This window comes from Ambystoma mexicanum, chromosome 14 (genome assembly GCF_040938575.1).
Source record: "Ambystoma mexicanum isolate Mex_15411 chromosome 14, UKY_AmexF1_1, whole genome shotgun sequence".
NCBI lineage: Eukaryota > Metazoa > Chordata > Amphibia > Caudata > Ambystomatidae > Ambystoma > Ambystoma mexicanum.
In genome coordinates, this window is record NC_090940.1 from 172498507 (window position 1) to 172524638 (window position 26132).

General features: G+C 47.4%; 1 protein-coding gene across 1 annotated transcript; it reads right to left on the minus strand.

Moving 5' to 3' along the window:
- Nucleotides 1–1767: 1767 nt before the first annotated feature.
- On the minus strand, nucleotides 1768–25702 carry LOC138527184 (carbohydrate sulfotransferase 8-like). The gene is made up of 2 exons (XM_069638291.1): nucleotides 25569–25702; nucleotides 1768–2615 (listed from the first exon to the last, which is right to left on the minus strand). The coding sequence occupies exons 1-2, from the start codon at nucleotides 25669–25671 to the stop codon at nucleotides 1768–1770; spliced, it is 951 nt and encodes a 316-aa protein (XP_069494392.1). The 5' UTR covers nucleotides 25672–25702.
- Between the last annotated feature and the right edge of the window lie 430 nt (nucleotides 25703–26132).

The following is a 26132-nucleotide window of genomic DNA, read 5'->3' on the forward strand; positions in this document are numbered from 1 at the left end:
TAAATTGACTTTGAGACACAGTTTGTTTCACTTAGCCAGATGATTCTATTTTTTCTTTACATACAGCATCTCAGGGGCAGTGACTAAGCCAAGATGGCCACACTATTTGAGTTTCACACAATGATTTAAAAATGGCCACCACACTTTTGGGACTAGGCATGTGAATCATGGTGTGTTGTCTATTCCCTCCTTTTGTGCACGTTTACAGCGCGGGTTGTAGTTGTTAATAACAATGATGCAGCCTGGAGAGGGTGAGCGTATGCGGCGCACTGTATAAAATGCGGCATGTGGGCACAGGCTATAAACTGGTACCCATGGAGTCACAATATAATTTCCTGCTTGGTGCTTCCATGGATCTGTTCAAAACAGCAATTGTTGTACAAAACTGTCTGAGAACCTAATCCCCTGTAAACCGGCGGGTGGTTTTCCTTTTCCTCTTCAATAACGAGGTGAGTGTAGGGGTGTGTTGCTTGACGATTGGAGAGTAGTCTTGATAAGCATTGTTTTGTTTCCATTGCGTCTTTTATGCTTTTTTTCATGTAGGTTTTACAGAACATTGGAAGAAGTAATGATATCTCTATGAAGCTTCAGAGTGAATGCGAGATGCATGCCAATATTGGCACGTATTGGACTGTGAGGTAAAAAGTGTACACAGTCCAGTACATGATGAAGGACTCACGTATGCAGGGGCTTTTTTCATAATGACACACTATGGGTGGTGGTGCATCCATACTTTATGGGACCCCCCTGTTGGCACCACTGTTTTTTTTCTGTTTATTGGTTGAATGGAAAATACATAGGATGATTATCTTGTTGCCTTTATGGATTGTGTCTGGTGAGTTAGTTGACCTTCGCTTGCCAGTAGGTTGGTAGTGGAAGTGGTATCGGGTGGGCACTGCCCCTGCTCCATTGACGGTCTGCTAAATAAGTTGTAGGATTGGGCTAGGACCCCAATGAAAACATTGAAAGTTTTGTTGAACTCTGAATATCACTTTGGTTTTCCTGTTGTAAGATTCGTTGTTTGTTTCTATTTTAAAGAGCGTGATCATGACAATGATTCTTGTCCACTTCACCGAACAATTTTCTTTGCCCTGAAGAAGGCCGGGCTTTTTTAAAATGAATCTTGCCCTACATCGAAACTCGAGTTGGCACTAATAACTGCGCTATGTGCCAGTGATAATTGGAAACAAATACGTTTTTTCATATACTAGCGTGTATCGTGTATGTAAACTTGAAATATTTGCGCTGCCACAAGAGTTATAGCAGCGGCACACAGTATGTGTTAGGATGGCACCGATTGGTATGTATTACTTGTGTTTTCTAACAGAACTGAACATGTGAACATTATGTCTGAGATACCTTTAGTGTTTGTTGTGTGATTGTAGTAAGAATGTGGATGGAAGTGTTTACCCCAGAATTGTGTAATGATTGCTTGATAAACTCTTGTTTTAGTTTGCTTTTGTTTGTGATTACATTGTATATGTTTAATACATTTTTCATTGATATCTTTACCCTCTTTATTTTTTTCTCTTATTGTTTTTTTCTCCAAATGTCCTCGCCATTTTAGTGGTACATGGGTTCCCCTTGTTGGTTTATAGTTGTGATTCCCACTGAACCCATGTGTGAATAATATTTGAGTGGCAAGACCTCATGTTTTGTTTTATCATGCCCATAAACATAACATACACAGATTACCACAATACTGTAAAAATAAAATCAGCGTCTAGTCCATCACAATAAGGATGGAGATTTGAGATCCCACATTCCCTATGAAATATTCTGAAATGTTTCATTTGTGATATAAATGGGATAATTGAACAAGGTAAAATCCAGATTGAATTTGTCCATGAAAGACTCCCGTTGATCACTGCTTAGGTTTCTGAAATAGCGTTTGGTCATGTCCATGCTTGTTTGAACTTCATCGGCGTGCTGCCTGATGTTGGGGAAATGCAAATACGAGGGAGCGCCGATGCGCTTCAAAACCTGGGCAGAGTCTTCGTTCAGAGTCTCAAACTTCCCAAGAATGCTGTATTGAATGTAACAGGGACTGCACAGGTTTGTAGACAGATCCCAGTGGGTGTCGGCATACTTGGGGTTTTCATGCAAGACATAGCGTACAAATTCCTCGAAGGTCACAGAGTCATTGAGGCTGCTAGAACTACCGAAGAGCTTCTTAATTTTTCGTGCAATGACTTTGCTATAGTATCCACTGCCCTCCGAGTGGAGGAACTTATTTTTGTAAGCTGAAATCAGCCTCTGGAAAGGGTCTCGGGTGAACATCACCTTTGTGTAGTTTCTTAGCATTTCCGTCTGCGTGGCGTGGGGATAGCTTGTAAGCCTCCTAAGCAAGCTTGTATTGTGAACAAAGGCATGGCTGATTTCACTGGGATCTATGCGCTCATTCGAACGGAGGAGAAGAAGGATCCTCTTCCAATTGGAACAGCCCGTCTTGGGCACCTCGCAGTAGAGTACCTTGTGGGTTTCCTCCACAAATATCTGCCTGGCAGTCTTCTGACTCAGACCAAGGGTTGAATTTGTCAGGTTATATTTCATGCACATGGAATTTAACATGTGCTTGCGATGGAGTTGAACCAACTGCCAGTTCTGTGTTGGCCCTGGAAGAGAAGATGTTCGAAAAAAAGAGTACATTTGATGAGTTAGGTTTAGGAAATCTGCTTTTAGACAGGATTTGTAGCATATAACTCAAAGTCAATTAAGAATGTGATGTGAGATTCCTAATACACTTTAACAGCTAAACATTGACTTCAGAGTCCTTTCTGCTGACCACTATGTATTAAGAACACACTTTATTGGAAGTTCCATGGTAACATTTCTATAACACGTTTACATGTGTTTCCTAATGACAGCATCCTTTAATCAATGTACCATGGTAATCTATCACAACTGACTTTGAAGCCCATCGGGTTAATGACAATCCAGCCTCTCTGCTTTGGCCAATTCTGGAAAAAGCTCCTAATATGTAATTAAAACCCTACATGTTAGCATCCGTGTATAGTTGTCCACATATTTGTATTTATTTAATTTGCATTTAAACCTTTTCACTAAAGCGCTCTACACAAGAACAGAATGGTGCATTTAAATGAAGATAAAATAGAAAACACAGCGGAGATCTGTATTTACATTGACCTTCTTAACCTGTAAAGCGAAGATAAGATCTCAAAGAGACTCGGAAAGTAGGACAGAGAGAAAAAAACGAATGCAACATCGTTTGTCAGATTATTTTCTTCTTTATGTCGGTTGCAAAACTTCGTTTTTATTATGAATATAATCTGGGTGGCTTTGCCCGGTGTGATTTAATGGAGTGTATATTTCCAGTAACAACCTATTAACAAAGAACAATGAGTAACGATTGGAATACAATGCGCCAGTACCATAGACATTAATTGTGCGCTTAATTACATTCCCAGCCGACGCATTGTTCTGTAGAACTTCAAAAGAGGAAAGTTACATGTCAAAAGGTTTTTTAATGGGTCTCCTTACAAATTAACCGGTTCGGATTTAAAGGTGCCGGTAAAACCGTACTTGCTCCTTTTTCTGGACCGGCTAACTACAAGTTCTGTGGCCATGTAGTGTTACACCTGCCAGGTCTGACCTAGTGGGTGTAACGCCACCGGCCGCAGCCGGACGCGGAAACACCGGCACCATAAACCACATGGTGCCGGTGTTTCCACTTCCTCAATCCCATGGAGTCCTATGGGACTCCACAGGAATGGGGATTTACAGAATGCTGGCTCTGGAATTACCGTACTGTAAAACTCCTGTAATTCCCTGGCAATTTCGGCAAGTCCGGATCCGGTAAATCCCCACGAATCCAGCGGCAGCCAGCCGGTTTTTCTGGCACGGCTACCGCCGGACTCGTAATGAGGCCCAATGTCTTTGATAATAGGGAGAATCTAAAAAACATTGTACCAAGTGGACAGGCAATAGGGTTAAAATTAAATTAGAAAAATGAAAGCAGGGGAGTGGGGCAGTGCGGAAAGCAGTGGGGAATGGGGAAATTCTCCCATAAAAAGCAAGGAAGAAAAAAATAAATCGTACAAACGGTATCATTAAATCAAATTATCTTTCCTTTAAAGCAAGCTTTTTTCAGGATTTCTCCCTCGCTTTACACTGACGAAATAGACATTTCTTATAAAACACTTTTAAAACAATGCTATCCCAAAAATTACACATAGAAAAATAACAGTGCCCTGCTTATCACTGATAACACTAATTGCTCCAGATGCTTTCCAGATCAACAGGAGTAATTGACTTGATAGAATACACAAGTGATGTTTACTGGGTTGAGCTTCCCTCTGGAGCAGCTAAAGCACTATCTATGATGGAAACCTTATCTTGATCTTAAGAGTGGGTTCAGCTAGAGTTCACCTTGACTCCTGTCATGTTTGCACACCAGTTCAAGAACCAAATTGTCCTGTCAGTGAAGTCGAGAGTTGCACGCTCGTCCTAAACATGCTTGCCTTTCCGTTTGGAACATCCATCGCCTGTTCTGATTTAGCCCGCTTTTTATTAACTGGTTCTTAAGGTCCAAACTCTGCATGTCTGACACTTATCGCCCATATCTCCAAGCAGATTATAAAACGCAATACCTTGGAGGACGTTTCTATGGGTGTTACTAGGTCTGGAAAAGATCCGGGGGTACGCTAATGTCGGGTCTTGGGGCTAGCTAGCCTTTTGGTTGTATCCCCTGAGCTTCTACCCGGGGCTACAACCAAAACACCCAGGGCAATAGCCCTCCAGCCCCTTACTGAGGTCTCTAGGCACGTCAAAGACCAGGCATATGGGATGCTCCATAACAGGTCTCCGTATATGTACCCAGATTAATGATCCTTTGCTCCTGCCAAATGAGCTGCGACAGAAACGGTGGATGATGGATCCAGGGAAACACTGGGTGCCAACTGGAGACATAGTGCACGCCGCACTGTTCACGGTCGCGGCGGCAGCATGCACTCTGATCAAGGCAACCATGCAACAGCAGCCCTAGCCTAATGCATTCAGGAACCCCTGCACGGCTGGCTCAGGGCAGATGGCTAACAGCACGATTGACACAGAGGCTTGGTAACGGCCAGAGTGGGACGGCAGCGTTACTTAAGAATTACAACGTATGGAAAACTTCAAAAGCGGGCGGCAACACATTGATTTTTCAGGTAGTTGAGGGAAGGATTTACAGAAAAAAGAAACAGCTACTCACTGTAGTGACTACTGTACTCGTAGTCCATAGACCTTTCCTCCATACTGATGGGAGTCCGTCCCATGGGGACGGGACCGGAGCTTATATTGCACAACAAAAGAACAACTTTCCCTTTACTTTAGAGCATGCAAGGTTGTGCCGGGCATGCCCGCTCATGCCTACTCCACCCACTTTCCTCGCCTGCGAGTCCTTTTAGCTACTAATTGCTAAGTTAATCAATTTTATGGGCGATGGAAGGAGAGACACATGGAGGAAAGGGGACTATGGACTAGGAGTACAGTGCTCACTAAGATGAGTACCTGTTTCTTATTCCTACGTCCCGTCCCCTTTCCTCGATACTGATGGGAGATTTTGTAGCATGAGAAACTCACGGGTGGAGGCTGCCCAACTAGCAGCAAATACATTTTGCAAGGCTGCCTCACCGAACCTGGCATCAGCCCTAGAGTTGGTATGAAGACAGCAATGCTTGCAGAAGACTGGCGCTGTGCCCCGCATCGCAGCTGTGCTGATGACGTCCCATGGTACATGTCACTGGAAGGCGACCGCAGTAGCCTTAGCCCTTACTCCATGAGCGTGGATACCCATATGGGAGTGTCATTTTTTGTAATGAATTTGATATATGATAAGTCATTTATAAAGCGCCTGTACACATGTGTGTCTAGGCGTGACAAGACAAGGAAGGGGAGACAGAGGGAGGACAAAATAAACGATCTTACTAGGCCTTATGTCATTCAGATTGTGCAAGTGCAGGGGGAAGGGAGAGGAGAAGTGCCAGGGGGAGGGAAAGGGAGAGTGCAATAAGCAAAACTCAAGTAAGTGCCGCCAGGGTGGCCGGTTCTATGTAAGTGCAAAGAGTTAGGGGACTGTAGGGTTGCAGATACAGTCCCTAGTGCGTGGTAGTCCCGGAGGCAGTGCATTGGGCTACTGGCCATGAAGGAGCCTGGTCCCCATAAGGTTTAGAGGGAGGCCAAGTAACCAGTTAGTGCAGCGAACAAGAACATCAGCAGGGGAGAGAGAGAGAGAGAGAGAGAGAATGAGAGAGAGAGAGAGAGAGAGAGAGAGAGAGAGAGAGAGAGAGAGAGAGAGAGAGAGAGAGAGAAGCAGAAGCGAAAAGGAAGGTCTTGAGTTGCTTCCAGAACCTGAGGTGGTCCTACTCAAGCATAGCAATGATTAATAGCAGATACAAGGCACCTGCCAATAATAGCCACAGATGATTTTGACCCCCCAAGGTTACAAAGAGGGTGTCAGATTTCCTGAACTGTTTTGTTCTGAGTAAATAAAATGTGAGAGCCCTGCGGATATCCAGTCAGTGCTGAACAGAGTCTGCTGAGGATTGAGGGTCCAGAAAAAAGGTTGGAAGTACCACCTCTTCATTAATATGAAAGGAGGACACTACCTTGGGCAAAATGGCCAGATGTGTTCAAAGGACAACTTTGTTCTTGAAGGTGTAAGCCTATGATGCTGAAAAAGCCTGTTATCTCGATCACCCTTGTAGCCGAAGTGAGGGCTACCAGCAGAGCAAACTTCCAGGATAGGAATTTAAGATCCGAGGATGCCATGGGCTCGAATGGTTTTCGGGCCAGGACAGATAAGATGACATTCAAGTGCCAAACTAGGTGTGGCCTTTTAACAGGCGGATGTAATTGTAGGCAGCCTTCCAGAAGTCTACGCATGACAGGATTTGTGCGGAGAAAGATGAATCCTCTATGTTCTAGTAGGCAACAAGTTTACCAAGTCTCCTGAAGATGCGAGGTGTGATATAAATGATAGCACATCGTCCGACATACTCACCAGAGATTTGATGTTGTTACCCAGGGTCCAGTGGCAATATCTGCCCTACTTACCTTTTGTACTGAGATCGGGTTGATTGCATCCTAGCAGCCTGGATGATTGTCATGTTCTCCTAGGCCTAAGTGACCCAAGGTCAGGTCTTCAGGCACCAGGCTGCAAGTAGATCCATTGAGGGCACGGATGCAGAACCTTGCCCTGCCGTTGGTGGAATCGGTCTTGCCAATGCTGGAGGAGAACAGGACCCAGCCTGTAGGAGAACACCAGCTCCGAGTACCAGAAACAGGCTGGCCACTGTGTCGCAATGAGTTTGGTGCTCACTGATGTCTTTAACTTGGCTAGGATCCCGTGAATCAGAGGAGCATGTGGAAACGCGTAGAGGAACGCCGCATCCCAAGGAATGGTCAGAGCGTCTCCCAATGACTCCGCTCCTATCAGCAGCATAAATAGGACACTTTTTGTGGAATGTGTCACTAAAAGGTCTATTGTGGGGAGTGCCCAAGCCCAAAAGATGGGTTGCATCGCTGATTGATCTCCCATTCGTGGCTATAATGTTTTTATCTGCTTAGGAGATCTGCTTCTGTGTTCAGCACTCCTGAAAGGTGGACTGCCCTGAGTGCATATTCTGGGGCAGTGCCCATGTAGAGATCGCCAGCTGACATAAGGGTGGTGATCTGGTGCATCCCAGCTTATATAAAAACATTGCGCTCAAGCTGTCCATCTGGATTAGACCAGCCTTCCCGCAGATGTTTGTTAGGAATACTCAAAGGGCACTGAAGATAGCCTATAGCTCCAGGACATTTATATGCTGTGTTTTCTCCTGGCCGAACCACAGGCTGTGGGCCTTCAGGCCCCTCCGCATTGCCCCCCAGATGCTCCGGGAGGAGTCGGTGGGAATGCAGCCTTTGGTGAAAGGTTCTTTGAAGGGGACCCTTGAGAACGATTCTACTGATCATACCACCAAAGAAGATCTTGGTCCAAAGATGCTGCCAATGGAATGCTCTGCGATTGCGTGTCACTGGCTTGATTGCATGTGCTGCTCAAATGCAGCACGGTCTGGCATGAGGAATGCATAGAACGCATGCCCCCGTGAGGCCCATAAGCCTATGGTACCACCAAGATGTCAGCAGCTTTCTTGTTCGAAAGAGTGTCACTGTCAGGTGCATGTCCGAGATGTGATGAAGGGATAATCCTGCTCAACCTGCTCAACCTGCTCATACAAACCCCTGAAACGTCAGTCTCTCAGTAGGGCTAAGCAAAGACTTGTCGAAGCTGATCGAAAACCCCAAGTTGAACAAAGTATTCACCAGAGCGTGGGAAGCTGCGAGGACCTCCAGAGCCAAAGGTGCTCTCACAAGCCTCTCGTTGTGGAGATACAGGTTGAAATTGGAGATATCCAGAATTGCATAAGCTACTAAATCAGGTGGAGGTCTTGTGTGGCTGGATTATATTTTATCCGCATAGCTAGGATGGTTATCTGATGTAACCTACTGAAGGTCGAAAGCAATCAAAATGTCATCCTACTCCCTTTTACAACACAACAAATACTGGCTATTCCCCCCCAAAAACAGCCTAAATATATTAATTGTTGGTAATACCTTAAAAAATGTTCAATCGCTGCTGAAAAGGATCCAGGTGCATATATCCATTAGCCTGCCCTAGCTAACTGACTGAGTGGCATCAATGTTACCTGTTAAAAAGTATGTTATGTTGGTTATATGTGATTTTACCGAAGTAAAATTCAGAATGGTACGTCTTACTGAGGTAAAAAATACTGTAAGAAAACCGATTATTTTTTTAATTTGGGCCCTCCGCCCCCCCGAAGCTCTCTGTTTTCCTACCATTTAAACTCCATCCCCACCCATTTTAACTCCTTACCCCACTATCATTTATATATTAATCTAAAAATGTTGGTATTTTTTCGGTATTTTTTACTTCAGTAAAACCACTCTAAATTTTTGGGGTAAAATTACTGGTTACCTTGGGCATTTGCATAACGACGTACATGCCCTTGGTATGATATGAAAGCGTTGTGGGTTGCTGCATTAGCCAAACTGTGGGCTGAAGCGTTGGAAGTGTCAATCGAAGTGCAGAATGTTTATTCTTATTTTGAAGCAATCCCTTTTGTCTACTATAGTTCAATGAATTGAGAGATTCAATTTCAAATCATACAGCAGACTTGTTCTACTCCACCTAGAAGGTATACATATGGTCATCTAGGGTCACTGGGTCACATGTCATGGTTCTGTCCACAGAGGTAGCTATTCAGGAATCCTGAAATTGACAAATTGTGTAAAATGAAAAGCTACCTGGAGGATAAGCAACCTAAGGTGATCATGTTTGGTAAAGGAATTATGGATTGCATTAAAGGCGAGATAGGACATAGAGTACTAGGCAAAGATGTATTTCCTGCTCATAAGAACATTTTGCTATTGTGAAAGTTAAAGAATCACCCCACACCCCCTTATTAAGTGCTTGGCAGTGATTATACAGCTATGTATATGTGAAAAAAGAGGTGTATTGATTATGACAAAGCTGAAAAGCTGAGAACCATTTGCCAAAAGATCACAGGTTGATCAATCTGAGTCTGAACGCACAATACTGTTTATACCTATTTGTCTTTCTATGCAATTATTTTGTTTGATATTGCATATGTCCAGGTATGTGACATGACTGATTTTTTCAAATTGTAAACATGTCATAAATATATTTTCATGTTTTGAATATTTCATGATTGAGCTTATTTCTCACAATCTGCTTGAATATCCCTTTCACCCGCCTCCTCCTCCTCCTCACCTGAATGTCCGTCTTCGGATGATTCGTCCGTGGGAATGTCTCTTCTTTCTCTCCAAGCTGCAGCAGGCTTTTTATTGAGGAATTTAGGATGGGCTCTTCCGGAGGCCACCCTGCCTGATGCAACTGCTCGGCAGTGGGGACCTCCAGGGAGACCACCCCACAAGCAGGGAAAAGCTTTGCTGAAAAACCCTGTTATGTAGAACGATGTTGGCTGAGTCCGGAGGTATTGACTGGATTCGATGACGTCGTAAAGTGGTGGTAGTCTTATTTGTGGAAAACTGCAAGGACCAGCATGCACTGATGAGATCTTCGTCCCGGTAAGGTATTGAGCAGTAAGGCGATCCAACATAGGATTGAGAGCTCCGACGGAAGGACGGAGAAAGGGAGGTAGGTACCAATCCCAGAGGGAAGCCAAGTTCCAGCCACGTCTGCGAGTCCGGAACGAGACTGCCTCGGCTGCAAGGAATGACCGCGAGAAGCGCGGAAAGTTGATCGGAAACCCGAGAGGCAAAGTGAAACCAAACAGGAAAGGAGGCGTTCCGAGGAGCGAAACGAAAGGGTAGCAGGGAAACAGGAGAAAACAGGAGAGAAGGGAAATAAGGAAAGGTACACAAGAGTACGATGAGTAGCACTTGGACAGCGTGTAAACCCAAAAGCAATGAGGGTTGCAACTCGCTGTCGAAAACTGCCGACGCGCATAAATACACGTCACAATCAGGAAGTAAAAACACTAGAGTGCTGCATCCGCTTCTGCCATGTAATGATACGGCTCAATCCTTCCTCCATTGATTCCACAACTTCCAGGGTCGGCGGATCATGACATTATTATCACAGAAGCCGGAAGCTGTTATTATGTCATGTTTCCGTTTCTATTATAAAATAATAAATAAAAAAACAAAACACTGATAGAGCTGTATGAATGTAAGAGGTGGCACATTATTTTTTCTTACTTTCTGGGTAACATTAACTGTATCAAACATATTTAAGGAAAAAAGCAGTTACAAGAGAGCATTCACTTTCACTATGACAAACAGAAATTGAAACAATTACTTAGACTCTTGTGATCAAATAAATAAATACATATATATAGATGTATGTGTGTGTATATATATATATATATATATATATATATATATATATATGTGTTGAAAAAAGAGGAGAGGGGCGCACTCCAGTTCCCTGCACAGTAAACCTTCTCAGCCACAGGTGTTCTCCTCCGACCGGTTTCTGTGCCAATACACGTCATCAGGGAGGCTGTCTTAACTTGCAGCTCACAGCAAGTGCAGGTGTTAACACTTAGTGATAATTCTGCTGCAAGGACTTCTGGTAGCTGTAGTCATCAGGTTTGCAAGGAACAGACTCACACCCAATCCCATAAATGGGGAAAGGGGGGGAGTAGCCTACAGTGAGGCACTCCAAAGTTGGGCATATATTACCCCGGTGCAGCACCCTATAAGATTTCTGAAGATTCCACCCTTCAGAAAACTTGCAAATGTGTTGAAAAAAGAGGAGAGGGGCGCACTCCAGTTCCCTGCACAGTAAACCTTCTCAGCCACAGGTGTTCTCCTCCGACCGGTTTCTGTGCCAATACACGTCATCAGGGAGGCTGTCTTAACTTGCAGCTCACAGCAAGTGCAGGTGTTAACACTTAGTGATAATTCTGCTGCAAGGACTTCTGGTAGCTGTAGTCATCAGGTTTGCAAGGAACAGACTCACACCCAATCCCATAAATGGGGAAAGGGGGGGAGTAGCCTACAGTGAGGCACTCCAAAGTTGGGCATATATTACCCCGGTGCAGCACCCTATAAGATTTCTGAAGATTCCACCCTTCAGAAAACTTGCAAATGTGTTGAAAAAAGAGGAGAGTTACTGTGCAGGGAACTGGAGTGCGCCCCTCTCCTCTTTTTTCAACACATTTGCAAGTTTTCTGAAGGGTGGAATCTTCAGAAATCTTATAGGGTGCTGCACCGGGGTAATATATGCCCAACTTTGGAGTGCCTCACTGTAGGCTACTCCCCCCCTTTCCCCATTTATGGGATTGGGTGTGAGTCTGTTCCTTGCAAACCTGATGACTACAGCTACCAGAAGTCCTTGCAGCAGAATTATCACTAAGTGTTAACACCTGCACTTGCTGTGAGCTGCAAGTTAAGACAGCCTCCCTGATGACGTGTATTGGCACAGAAACCGGTCGGAGGAGAACACCTGTGGCTGAGAAGGTTTACTGTGCAGGGAACTGGAGTGCGCCCCTCTCCTCTTTTTTCAACACATTTGCAAGTTTTCTGAAGGGTGGAATCTTCAGAAATCTTATAGGGTGCTGCACCGGGGTAATATATGCCCAACTTTGGAGTGCCTCACTGTAGGCTACTCCCCCCCTTTCCCCATTTATGGGATTGGGTGTGAGTCTGTTCCTTGCAAACCTGATGACTACAGCTACCAGAAGTCCTTGCAGCAGAATTATCACTAAGTGTTAACACCTGCACTTGCTGTGAGCTGCAAGTTAAGACAGCCTCCCTGATGACGTGTATTGGCACAGAAACCGGTCGGAGGAGAACACCTGTGGCTGAGAAGGTTTACTGTGCAGGGAACTGGAGTGCGCCCCTCTCCTCTTTTTTCAACACATTTGCAAGTTTTCTGAAGGGTGGAATCTTCAGAAATCTTATAGGGTGCTGCACCGGGGTAATATATGCCCAACTTTGGAGTGCCTCACTGTAGGCTACTCCCCCCCCCTTTCCCCATTTATGGGATTGGGTGTGAGTCTGTTCCTTGCAAACCTGATGACTACAGCTACCAGAAGTCCTTGCAGCAGAATTATCACTAAGTGTTAACACCTGCACTTGCTGTGAGCTGCAAGTTAAGACAGCCTCCCTGATGACGTGTATTGGCACAGAAACCGGTCGGAGGAGAACACCTGTGGCTGAGAAGGTTTACTGTGCAGGGAACTGGAGTGCGCCCCTCTCCTCTTTTTTCAACATATATATATATATACATATATATATACACATTGTCGCATAAAGAAATATCCACAACAATGAGGCTAAATATAAAAGACAGGACATTACACCCACTGTATATTTACAATAGTAGTGTCACAGAGGATATCACAAAGACATGTTCTTACTTCCATCTCATACATATAAACCAAACGGGGAGAAAAAAAACACATCACATGAAATGAATAAAATATATGAATTCATCAGAACTCGTCCTCGATAGCTATTTCATCAAAAGACTTACTATTTAATCACGAAAACAAAATGGCTTCATGCAGACCCTTTTTTTAAAAAAATGATCTCTGGTTTATTACTTAAACTCTTGTGATAAAAAATAATATATTTATATACATTGTCACATAAACAAAAATCCAAAAAAAGATACTAAATATAAAACAAAGGACATTACACGCACTGTATATATACAATAGTACAGGTTTCACATAGATGGAAGCAAGACGACACGGAGCACCACAGGCTCGATCCCTGGGTCCTTGCTTGGAAACCTCTGGGTATTAAGCGTGTTATAAATAACCTATCATATCATATCACCCATAATGCAGTTTCCAGCCTCGCCTAAAAGCGAGGCCACACCTCCTTCTATAACATCTTATATTCTCTACTGCAGAAGAGTCAAATAAATGGAGCCAGTTCCAAGGAAGGTGTATTCAGGGTCAGCTAATGTCTTAACACAATATAGCCATGGAGCCGAGGGAATCACTGCAGATATTGGAAGGCTTGATAATTCAGCGGCCCTTGGACAAGAAGACACTGGTGAATGTGTCACTGATTGCAAGAAACCCGCTTTAATGGTATCAAGGGTGCCCCAGGTTTTTACCCCCTTTTATGGAGTCCTTGACGGATGCCCAAATGACTGGACTTGGAAGATGGAACTGTACAATTGTATCAGGCAGATAGCTTACACGCACAGATCTTCATACCCACGAAGTAAAGGTCTTTCACCCCTAAAAGGTGCCAAGGCGATCCCTTCCAAAAGGTGGAGGGGAGTCCTCATAGAATAGCTAAACTCAGGCTTTCCAGGGTTCCGGATCCAAGTCTCTCTCACTCCACTCGCTCCCTCTCCGTCCCTCCCTCTCTTCCTTTCTCCCTCTCTTCCTCCCTCCCACCCTCCCTCTCAGTTCAGGCCTGCGGCTGCTTCTCGCCCCTCCTCCTTGATCTTTTGGTGCAAGGGACCAGCCCCCAGTACCTCAGTACTGGGCACCTTCTCCAGTTTCTGGCTTGCACGCCAGGGCTTCCTTCCATTTCAGCTCAATAAATGCCTAACCTGCTCTTCATCCTACCGTCTGTCCCTGCCTAGGGCGGAGCTGGCCTACTGGAATCTTCCTGTTCTTGCTCTCTTTCTTTCCCCTAATTCAGTTGTTACATCCCCTGCTTGGGTCTACCACTCCTTTATAATGTCTCTACCTTCTCACGTTTCTTCATATCTCATTCTATTATTGCCACTTCCTCTGAATCATCAGCTCCCGATGTTGATGCCTTCAAACCTTTGCCACCTCCTCTTAATGTAACCCCTTTCTCCAGACTCTCAGAATCCCCTAGCACAACCACCTCCACCAGATCAGATCTTCATCACCTCCTGCTGATATCGCCACATCCTCCAATCCAGTCCCACCACCTCCTCATGTCGCCACCTCTTCCAGTCTCGTCCACCACCTCCTCATGTCGCCACCTCCTCCAATCACGTCCCTCCTCCTCCTCATATCGCCGACTCCTTCAATCCCTCCTCAACTCCTTGTGATGCCACCTCCTCCAATCTCCCCCAACTCTTCGTGATGCCCCCTCCTCCAATCTCCCCCAACTCCTCTGTGATGCCACCACCTCCAATCTCTCCCCAACTCCTCGTGATGCCACCTCCTACAATATCTTACTGCCTTCTCTGGGCTCCTTCTCCCCCTCTTTGCTCCAATGGCCTCTGCCCCTCCACAGCCGTTGCAACACTGTCCAAACTCCTTTAACTGCCATCCAACACCACCTCCAGCTACCCAGATTCAGCCACTGAGGTTGGTAGTATTTACATGTTGTTGTCTCCACTCCACGGTGCTCTTACATGGTGGGTCTGCGACTGCATTGACTGAGTTAAAACTGGGATTTGCTAACACTGGGGTTTGGGCTCAGGAAATTAGTCCGAATTTATATGTGGCCGCCATCTTGGATTTCTAAATTTTCTGTCCTGATCTTCCCTGAGTCTTCCTGCACTGGGATGAGGGTTGCAATGCTCCTAAGATGTGGATTACTGATTGAAAACACATTGAGAAAGCATTCAGTCTTGCTTGATTCTGTGTTATCATGGTGTGCGCAGGGGGCAGAATTGCTCTGGGATTGTCACAGTTTCCGCAGACCTTCAAAGAGAGTCCCTTCACTTTGCTAGGCAAACTAGAAACAGCAGCACTGCACTCGCTGCCTTCCTGTACCAGACGGAAAGGGTCTCCTTTAGAAGGAAGTCTTTACTTTCGGTTTGGGTCTGGCTAAATTGATCTTTAGACTCTCCGTTGGGAAGGGTGGGGGCATTTCCACTAGCATATAGATTATAACAGAGGTCTAGATTAGAGACAGGGCTGGCTTGCCCTGGTGGTTCAATGGGGTGGCCTAGGATTGGACCCTTTTGCAAGCCTGGGCTGGAGGAAATGTGACTGTCCCTTGACAAGAGTCAGGGCAATGATCAGGTGGCCATGGGAATCCTCCCCATACTGGCCATGGTCCCAACAATCACTGTCTCGGGGTGGCACCTTGCCTCCTCAACCCTCTACCCAGTGGTCTTCGGAATTAGGCAGGGGACCCCAAAAGACAGCATAGCTGCTGGTAAATATGCGACATACACATGGGAACGGATCTATGTGATTATTGCGACGGCCAAAAATGCTGACTTATTTTTTTTAAACCCCTTTACATCATATATATATGCGGGGGAGACCCCCGCAGCCCCCCCCCATATTAATATGAATATTATATTCTATACCCCCACCCATATATATGTGGTGTAAGGGGGGGGTCCATAGTAGGGGGTCCGAATAGCCATTTTTGGCCGTCTTAATTGTGAGGGCGACATTTTGGTACGATTCCCTGGGGAACTATGTAGAGATTCCCGTCATACATTTATTTAAAATAAAAAAAGTGCATGGTGCTTCTTCCTCCTGCCTTTTTCCTCTATCAACAATAATTTTGGCATGTGGTTCCCAACACCCACTTTTTTAAAAAGTGATACGGAAATATGTGTAGCTTGACCCTAAGCAGTTCTTGTACATCTATGAGCCATAGAGGTTTCCGCCATATTGCTCCTCGAGAGATTACAACCTTTGTTTTTTGGCAATTTAATCTCTAACTCTAAAGCAATCCCGAGAGGCTCTGTATCAGGCCAATTTACGTCCGGTCCACAATTACTGTGCCATAAAAAAAGGAGGGCCCTAATACCCATTCCTGCAATACTTGGTAGGGAAAGAGTTTCCTATCGGTGCAAGTTGCACCATGTCAGAGTTGCGAGAGTCATAGCTAAAATAGCGCATGGATGCAGCCTTGCCTCGCCCCTCTCAATGGGAAAAACGTCAGTTAATGCCCTGCATCCCCCTTTTCCAGTTGTTTCTCCTACAGGGTTTGGATGATTTTGCCCTTGGGAAGACCTGAGTTTGGACCACAGCTGAGCCCTGTATACTGAATCGAATTCTTGCTTTAGGCCGGCTGTCTGCAACCTGTGGCTCTCCAGATGTTTTGAACTATGACTCCCATGAACCCTGACCATTGACAATGCTGTCTAGGGTTGATGGGAGTTGCAGTCCCAGACATATGCAGAACTAAATGTTAGAGTCCTAAAAGCCCACAAAGAAACATCCATGTAGTCTTTACATACTTGATTATCACCATTGGGAGTATACACGTGTATTCAATAGTTGAACAGTCTGGGGGCGTGGCCAACGAGCTCGCAATGGAGACGTAAATCCTAGGTGCTCCCGTGGCCGCCCGTAACATCCTGCCAATATCCTTCGATTTGGCGAACAGATCTGCTTAAAATAGACAATTTCGGGTGTCGGAGTCCCCCGGCGGTGTCCAGCAGCAAAGGGGACCGTAAACGCTCAACACAAAGCAAGATATCGGCGTTGGAAACCTTGGAGAAAAATCCAAACAGTAATTAAGATGGCCGCCGCCCGTGATACGAGCTAGAAGACAGCAGAGGACGTGAGACCGCTGACCCACTGTGCCCGCCCCCGGAGAAGCCGACGAGGTGACGACGTAGCAGCCCACCGCTACATCTGGAGGTGGCGACCCCTGGCGCGAGCAGGGAGGAGGCGAGGCTGAGGCGTGCTGTGGTAGAGCCCAGCCGGGGCTCTCGATCGAGATAACCCGCGATCGGGCAGTGGAGGCGGGGATCAAAGGAGCGACGCTGCTCTGACCGCGGCGCCGGCCTGAACAAAAGCGGTAAGCCGCCAGCATAGCATCCACGTGGAGGGCGCCCAAGAAGATACATCTCGGCTGGGACGCGCACCAACAATCATATTTTGGACCACCCCATTATACCACCGGTACTGGCAGCGCGGGGGCCCCTGGAGTGAACGGTGGTGGAGGGACCCGGGGGAAGGGGCCAGGCTCTCTGTACTGGGTACACTGCTGCAGGAACAGGTCTGCACAGGCAGGACCCAAGGCTGGGCACCCAACCTGCAAACGCTGCGACACCGCTCTCGCCTTACCACGCCAACCAACGGATTGCAGGCGCGGGATGCCCGCAGCGGAGGGTGACCCTCTGGTGGGCCTGCACATCGACCTCCTCCTCCTCCGACCCCCTGTCTCAACGAAGAAACACCAATCCCGGCGAACCGGCAGCCTTAACAGAAACAACGCGAGACAACCTGTGGGGCTCCTCCGGCACGAACAATATACCCCCCGGGCTTCAGGAGGGGGAGGTGAGAGACACAACTGGGCTAGTGGCGCCCTGACATGCCACTCTGCATTAGCCGCTAACATAAAGCGCAAACAATTGCCCTACCGCGCCCTCCGAGAGAGCGCCCACCGCCAGACCGGTGGTACAGAGATACCACAACTCGGGCACAGTAAGCCCTGATAGAAAGGAGATAAAATACGAGAAGGGGCGCTCTCCCAAACCTGCACGGATTGCCAAGTGCAAGCAGCACCATGGGAAAAGAGAGAAGCAAAAAGACCTCAACACAAAGCACCATGGATCAATACGCTACAAACACATCCACTGCACAGAGCACTGAGGACTAGGGTGTACCCCCCCTGCGCCAGACGAGACCCCGTCACTTAAAGATGTTATGGCTGCCATCGCCAGCTCACGCTCCTCGGTGGAGCAAAAAGTGGACGCTATCTCTACGGAAGTTTCCTTCCTTCGCCATGACCTCCAGAAACTGTCATCCCGAACTGGGGAAGCGGAACAACGTATCTCTGGGGTGGAGGATGACCTTGGCGGGGTACACCAACAGTTGGCACACGCACTGAACAGATTGAAAACCCTGGAGGCGCGAGTGGACGAGGGAGAAGGCAGGTCCCGCCGCAATAACATCCGCATCCTGGGACTCCCGGAACGAGAAGAGGGACCCAGCATGGAGCTCTTCCTGGAGGAGTGGCTGGCAGATCTATATGCCCCAAAGAGTCTATCAAATTTCTTCTCGGTGGAACGAGCACACCGCATACCCGCAGGCCGCCCGACCCCGCGAGGCTCCTCAATTATCGCAACAGGGATGCTATCCTACAAATGGCCCGAACTAAAGGGTCACTGACATATAATGGAGCCAGAATCGCATTCTATCCAGATTATACTCGTGAGGTCCAAAAGGCCAGACAATCCTTCGAGCACCTTAAAAGGAAACTCCACTCCATGAATGTTAGATACGGGTTGCTATTCCCAGCCAAGCTAAAAATTCAGCACGAAGGCAAAACCCTCCACTTCACTGATCCCATGAAGCCTGGAAATGAGCCGAGACCCACATCGCAGGTGGCTGGACTGAATCCGCGCAAAACCGCAGGGGTAGACCAAGATCCCGACCACAGGGAGATGGACCCACCCAACGACCCATACCGGAGATCCCAGCGGCTCCGGACCAAGACCGCGATGCCGGATAAGGTTCCTGCAGAATACACTGGCCAGTGGTAGGAATTTAAAGCACCATCTGAGTGAACAACGATCATTCCTCTCCTTGGTAACCACCTGCAACGCAGTGCTCCTCCTGGTGCGGCGCCGACGGGGGACCTCCGTCGCCCCAGTATAATTGATCTGAGATTCATACACTACCATCGCTAACATACCAAGCCATCGGCCGCCACCACGCCCCTGACCCGTGACACCAGACCCACATACGAGCAGTAAGTTGGTGGGAAGGTGATTACAGTTTACACTAAAGTTAACCTGGTGACATAGTTTTGTGCGCCAGTAAAGTTTGGGCGACAGATACTTCATGTTGGGGAGGAGTATGGGGAAGGGGGTTGGGAAACTGTTTCATGTTAGTTACTTTCCTGGGAACCATATCACACTCACATTGATCGAGATGCCACCGAATACACAACACCTGCCGCCCGTGTCTCCACCTCTCACGTGCAAGATACATCCACGGCCATACGCATTATGTACCCACCAGGTGCAATATTTAGACCCTTAGATATCCATGACCACTCAACGCCATGATGACCCCACTGACGGACCCGCACCGGCCCCAATGACACATAACGAACGTCACAAATCTCTCAAGATCATTACTTGGAACGTAAATGCCATGGGCTCAAGCATCAAATGCTGATTAGTCACGCAATTCCTTAACAGACGCTCGCCGGACATAGCCCTCCTCACCGAGACCCATTTAGCGGGGTCAACCTGCCGATTCTTCCGTAGAACCAATTACCAATTAGCTTACCACGCAGGGTACACAATGGGATCTCGGGGCGCCCTGATCCTTTTACATAAGCGACTCCCTTTTGATCTATCTGCGGTGATACAGGACCCCTCAGGCCATTTTGTGATGATCTGGGGCACTCTCGGGAGAGAATCAGTGGCCATCCTAGCGATATATTCCCCACCGGGTTTGCGAGAGGCTCTCTTGAGGGAGGTGACTGCCTTGATTGCACATCAGCAGGCAGAGGTGTGGATCGTCGGGGGGGACTTTAACGATGTTATGTGTAACATACTTGATTGGACCCATATCTGTAGTCGGAACCCGGAGAGACCCACGAGGTTGGCGACCTTCACCTCAGCGCTTGGCCTGAGTGACGTGTGGAGGGAACTCCACCCCACAGACCAAGGATTCTCCTTCCACTCGGGGGTCCATGCGTCCCTATCCAGATTGGACTACCTTTTCCTCCCGACCCCAGAGGCATATAGGGTCATAGCGGCAGATTTCCTTCCCTGGGGTATATCAGACCACTCTCCTTTGGAGGTGACACTCCGTACGGATCGCCCCCTACCGCCCAAAACCTGGCGATTAAACAGTTACTACTTGGGCCTCCCTGAGTTCGTGGAGCACATCACGGAAAAATCTGACAAATTCTTTGAGATCAATATGGGCTCGGCGGAGGACCCTGTGATATTGTGGGAGGCACACAAGACAGTGCTCAGGGGGGAAATGACAGCCTCGATCTGTAACAACAAGAGAGAACATTACAGGAAGGTGACAGAGGCGGAGGAGGATGTAAAGAAATGGGAAACCAAAAATATCTCAAATGCTACCCCAGAAACACATCGCTCCCTCCTGAAGGCTAGAGCTTCCCTCCACAACACGGCGCTCGATAACGCGCGGCAGGCGCACTGGGAATCAAAGACCAGAATTTACGAGCAAGGGGATAAAGCCGGCAAACTACTGGCATGGCTAGAAAGACGGGAGGAGGGGCACAGACACGTCAGACAGATTACTGATGACCAAAATAGGCCTGCCCGAACAGACCCAGAAATTGCGGAAGCTTTTGCCAAATTCTACTCCACACTTTATGCTGCCCCCACGGGCCCCATAGACACATCCCTTCTAGAAGGGATTGCGCTCCCGCAACTGTCAGTCGCAAAGTACCCACTTAGACAGGGAATTAGACGAAACCGAAATAGCGGAGGCCATGGCCAAGCTACAATCTGGGAAGACACCCGGCCCAAACAGCTTCCTGGTAGAGACCTGGAAGAAACTGGGCAGTAATAAGATGGCCGGCCCCCTCTGGGACCTCTTGCTTGCGGCTAAGGAACAAGGCACCCTCCCACCAGACCTTCGAACAGCCAACATAGTGGTCATCCCAAAAAAAGGCAAACCCCCCGATCGGTGCATGTCATACCAACCAATATCGCTTCTTAATAGCAAAACTAAAATCCTTGCTAAAGTTTTGGCCAACAGGCTCCAAGGGTTAATATCCGCACTGGTCCATCAAGATCAATGCGGCTTCATGCCGCAAAGATCGACCAGAATGAATTTACGCCGATTACACCTGCTGCTGGAAGAAGTCCCAACCTTGAACACCCCACTTGCGCTCCTCGCAATTGACTTCGAGAAAGCGTTTGACTCAGTGGTGTGGGCAAGCCTCTGGGCAATAATGAGACGCATGGGTATCGGTGAAGTCTTTCTCAGCTGGATCCAGCTACTGTATGACACCCCATTGGCTACAGTTAGGGTGAACGGTTGGACCTCCGGAACCTTCTCGCTGGGCAGAGGCACCCGACAGGGCTGCCCTCTATCTCCTCTCCTTTTTGCCCTGGCAGTTGAGCCACTGGCACAATGGCTCTGACAAGTCACCACATGTTCCGGATTCCAGTGGCCAAATGGACGGGAGGACAAGCTCTCCCTTTATGCGGACGACCTATTACTATACCTGAGTAACCCAGACCACGCATGCCCGATCATAACCCAAATGTTAAAGACCTATGGGGACTTCAGCGGCCTTACGGTAAACTGGGGGAAATCGGTTCTCTTCCCAGTAAAAGGATACGGTCTGGCAATCCCTCGGGATTTCCCATACCGAATAGAGAAAGAAGGCTTCCGTTACCTGGGTATATGGGTCTCCGGGGTTCTCTCGGACTACGTGCATCACAACCTGCACCCACTAACGAACCGCTTCGCAGGGGACGTGCGACATTGGATGCACCTCCCCCTTACACTCATGGGAAGAGTGGCCCTCTTCAAGATGATGGCTCTTCCGCGTTTTCTTTACATACTGCAGAACGCTCCTCTGGCCATACCAGACTCGGAATTCGTCTGGGTAGATAGTCTCATCAGGGAACTGATATGGAAGGGGGGGCAACCCCGCATAGCACTAACCACGCTGCAGCGATCGATCTGGGAGGGGGGCATTGGAATCCCACATCTCAAGTCATACTACTGGGCCAGTCAACTCAACGTGGTCAATGACCTCCTCCATGGGGACCGTGACTTACCACATATTAGAGCAGAAGCACCCGTCAGGCAGGACACCCCACCACTTGCAACACTGTATCAGAGTGTATCCAGACCCCACGCACAGACGATGTCCTCCCACACCGCGACTGTCTGGAGGCAGCATATCGGCTGGGGGAACAAGATCACCACGGCACAACCACTATGGAACAACTACATGTTAACGGAGATGCAGAAGCTGCCCGCATGGCCCCGGTGGGTGAGGGCTGGGATAACCACGATAGGAGATATCTTAACAGATGGTTCCATTCTCTTGTTTGAAACACTTCAACGGGAACACGGTTTTCCGGTTGCAGAGCATTACCACTACACACAACTATCTCATGCACTCACCGGTCATAGGCAAGCACTCGCCGACGCCCCAGACTACACTCCCCTGGAACGCAACCTACTGCCACAACACATTCCCACTAAGGTGACAACCATTCTATATAAAGCTATTAATGCATTTGCCACCCCAGAGCTGACCGGCCTTAAAACCAGATGGGAACGGGCTGTCGGGAACATCGAGCCTGAGGACTGGATCCAGGTTCTCATGCACCCACGCGAAATCTCGATAGACTCTAGAATAAGACTGGTACAGCTCAAAATACTCCACAGGGTATATTACCCTCGAGTGGCCCTATTTGGCTGGGGAAGGGCAACGGATCCCAATTGTCTGAAATGCAGGGGGAAGAGGGCACCTTCATCCATCTCCTCTGGGAGTGCCCCAAAATTAAGACCTTCTGGACACAATACTCACAAATTCTGGCAAGAGTACTGAGTCGCACAATAGCCTTTCGACCCGCAATAATGCTACTGGGGTCCCCAGATGAGAACACATTAAACAAGTGGGAGGGTATTCTTCTCTCCGTAGCAATGGGCCTGATAAAACGTGACATTGCACAGAAATGGGGAGCCCCAGAGTGCCGGACAGTGGCCCAATGGTCCAACGAAATGGATATCTGTGTGGCGAAAGAACTCAGAATATATACAGCACGGGGATGCCCGGCAAAGGCCAAAAGAATATGGGGTAAATGGGCAGAATATGACACATGAGATTGGTCAAGGGGGGGGAGAATAAGAGGCGCACAAACACAACCTGGAACACGGCTAAAAATACAATACTGGACAAGTGATGCACAGAGTGGCAAGAGATGAGCAGACCGACGATTGACCCGGCAAAGAAGGAGGGAGGGTGGGGGGGAAACTGTTGATGTGTTGTATGTTTGTTCAAAAACCATCAATAAAATATGTTATAAAAAAAAAATAGTTGAACAGTCTTTTTTCTAACACAAATGACAAAAAATGTCAGTTAAATTAGTGACTGTTTCAGGGATGGGGCTGAGAAACACCCAGGAAGAGACATTGGCCCTCATTAGGAGGTTGCCGGTAGTACCAGTGGCCTACCGGCAAACTCCATTTACCGTTTCCACCACCCGATATCCCGGTAATACCGGGCCATTACGGGTGGCTGTGGAACGGTACGTTCCCATTCCCATGGAGTCCTATAGGACATTGAAGCAACGGCACCGTTGTTAATGGTGCCGGTGCTTCAGTGATTTTTCTGCCGCTATGGGGCCTATTTGCCGTTGTTTCGGCACTTTTTTCCAGACCGGCATGCTCATAATGAGGGTCATTGGGCCTCCTTACGAGTTTGGAGGTAGCCATGCTGTTTTTAGCAGCATGGCTACCCCCAAACTCGGGTCCGGGTCCTGAAAAATGGGAATTACTGGGCAATTCTGACCTTTGCGGGCCCAGTAATTCCCATTGGCGGGACCGGGACCCAATACGTCCCCATTCCCGTTTGAGCCCCCATAGGGCTCAATGGGAATGGGGAGGATGCTAACAAAGGTCCTGTTAATAACGGGGCCGTTGTTAGCATCCTGTTCTGCTAGCGGGTGCCGCTCTGCATTCTGGTCTGACCAGGCGTACAGAGCGAGCACAACTTGGAATGTTGCAGTGAGGTAACAAAGGCGCCGGTAGCACTACCGGCGACGTTGTTGCCTTACCGCAACACTCATAATGAGGCCCATTGAGTGGGAGCGAGGGGGTTTATAACTACTTTAAAGAAGCTTTGAATTAATGTGAGGAGAATAACTCTATGCTGGAAATCGCCTAGAAAGCCAGAGCGGCGAGACAAGTAAGGCGTTTTGAAATTGCAGCCTGCCGCATAGAGATCAGGATAATCCGAGCTGTGATGGCGGGGAAGCATGGACATTGAAGTAGAGAGGAAAGGGTTTTGAGGGACCTTTAGGAAAGACAAATAGGATGCAGATTAAAAATAGGAGTGTTGCTGGATTTTAATAAAAGAATGGGAGGAGAAAGACAGCAATGTGTGAAAGACAGATAATGTGGACGCAAAAGGAAGCGTATACAGACATTCAGGAAACTAAAGAGAGGAAGCGCTAGAAGGGGGTAACCAAGAGAGTGGGAGAGCGGGTGAGTTAGTGAGTAATGTGGGGCACAGTAGCAGAGATAATTGTGCTGAGGCGCTATGTAGCCTAGGCTTCAAAAGGAACATACATTGGGTTTCCAGGGCAATCAGAAGGGATGTTTTTAGCAACAGGTCTGCTGGTTTGAAGGGTCCGTGGAATGCTTGGGAAAGAAAGAAGACAATTTCAGTCTGGAGAGGGAGGACAGACAGAAAGCAAGCGCGCCCAGGACTAGATGGTCAAAAAGACAGTCAGATGTTGAAAAAGAAATATCAGTAGAAAAGGTTGCAGACGAAGACACCATCCAGGCCTCACCAGTAAAGAAGAGAAACCTCAAACCCAAAAAGAAAATGTAGGGGATCAAGAAGAAATGCACAGAGTAGAGGCCCCAAAACAGAATGCTGAGTGAGGAAACTTAGTGGAAGATGGCCATGAAAATTATTTAGCAGAAGATCTCAAAATAGAGAAGGTAATTAGAAAGATAAAAAGAGAAGGTAGGGAAGAGCAGATAGTAAGCGAACGAGAGCACGAGGAGTGATAGATCCTCTTAGATTTAGAAAGGATAAGGGAGAATCCCAAAACATGGTTAATATCAAGTTTTTATAAAGGTCTCCATGCCGGGTCCTCCCGCTATGGATCACTTTACTAACAGCTGTATCATTACAAAATGTAATGTTCCTACATTTATTCACCTCCAATGGATGAGTGGCTGAGTCAGTATGGTCATGAGTCGATCTTACAAACTGCAAGTCAGATCCATGTGTCACGTGAGTGTCAGATCACTGAGCTTTATTCATGGACTTTGGATGAAAACATATTGGAAAGAGTATTTTTGATTTGGTGCTAACCTTTGAAAAAAAGTCAGACCTTTGGGCGGCTGCCTATTATATAGATATATGGGCCTCTTAACCAAAAGCGTGCAAGATTGCAAATCGCATTGGCAAATAAAGAGTATATTGCCCCTTAGTCAACTTTCTAAATTACGTACTTATATTCCACGGGTACCACGAGAGCTGAAGCACTGAGGTAAATCCCAGGAGCGTGGAGCAGGGGATGAGGACGTACAGCATCTTCCAGGTCAGCTTCTCCATCGCGGCAGATGAGAGCGGCAATCAGGATGTTCTGCAAATGGCGCTGAAAAGAACAGAAAGAACATTAAGAACTGGGAAAGACTCTAGAAGTTGGCTCTGACTACATTCTCAGAGCAAATATATCTCGGGAGGATAGCTCAGGGGAAACAAGCTCAACTTGGAAGCAAGACGATGCGGAGCAGCACACAGGTTGCATGTTCTTAGAATCCTCTGAGTGTTAAGTGCATTATAAATAATTAATTACAATTCAAATTCATCTTGTTGGGAAGAGAATTGGTTTATCCAGAACTCCCTTTGTCACAAGCCTAGGTGTCAGTGGGTTACAAGCATTCTTTAATTACAGAGTGCAAATGCATGTGCCCAATTTTTAATTTCCTCCAAAAACTGACTCAGATGTGCAGAGCAGTGCAGATCTCTACGCCATGAACCAGTGGTTTGGGTCTCATTTGGGGGAATCGCAC

Coding starts and splice junctions, on each gene's coding strand:
- LOC138527184 (XM_069638291.1), bottom strand. CDS start 25,671: ATGGAGAAGCTGACCTGGAAGATGCTGTACGTCCTCATCCCCTGCTCC. Junction 2,616..25,568: donor GTGGTACCCGTGGAATATAA/GTACGTAATTTA, acceptor CTTCTCTTCCAG/GGCCAACACAGAACTGGCAG.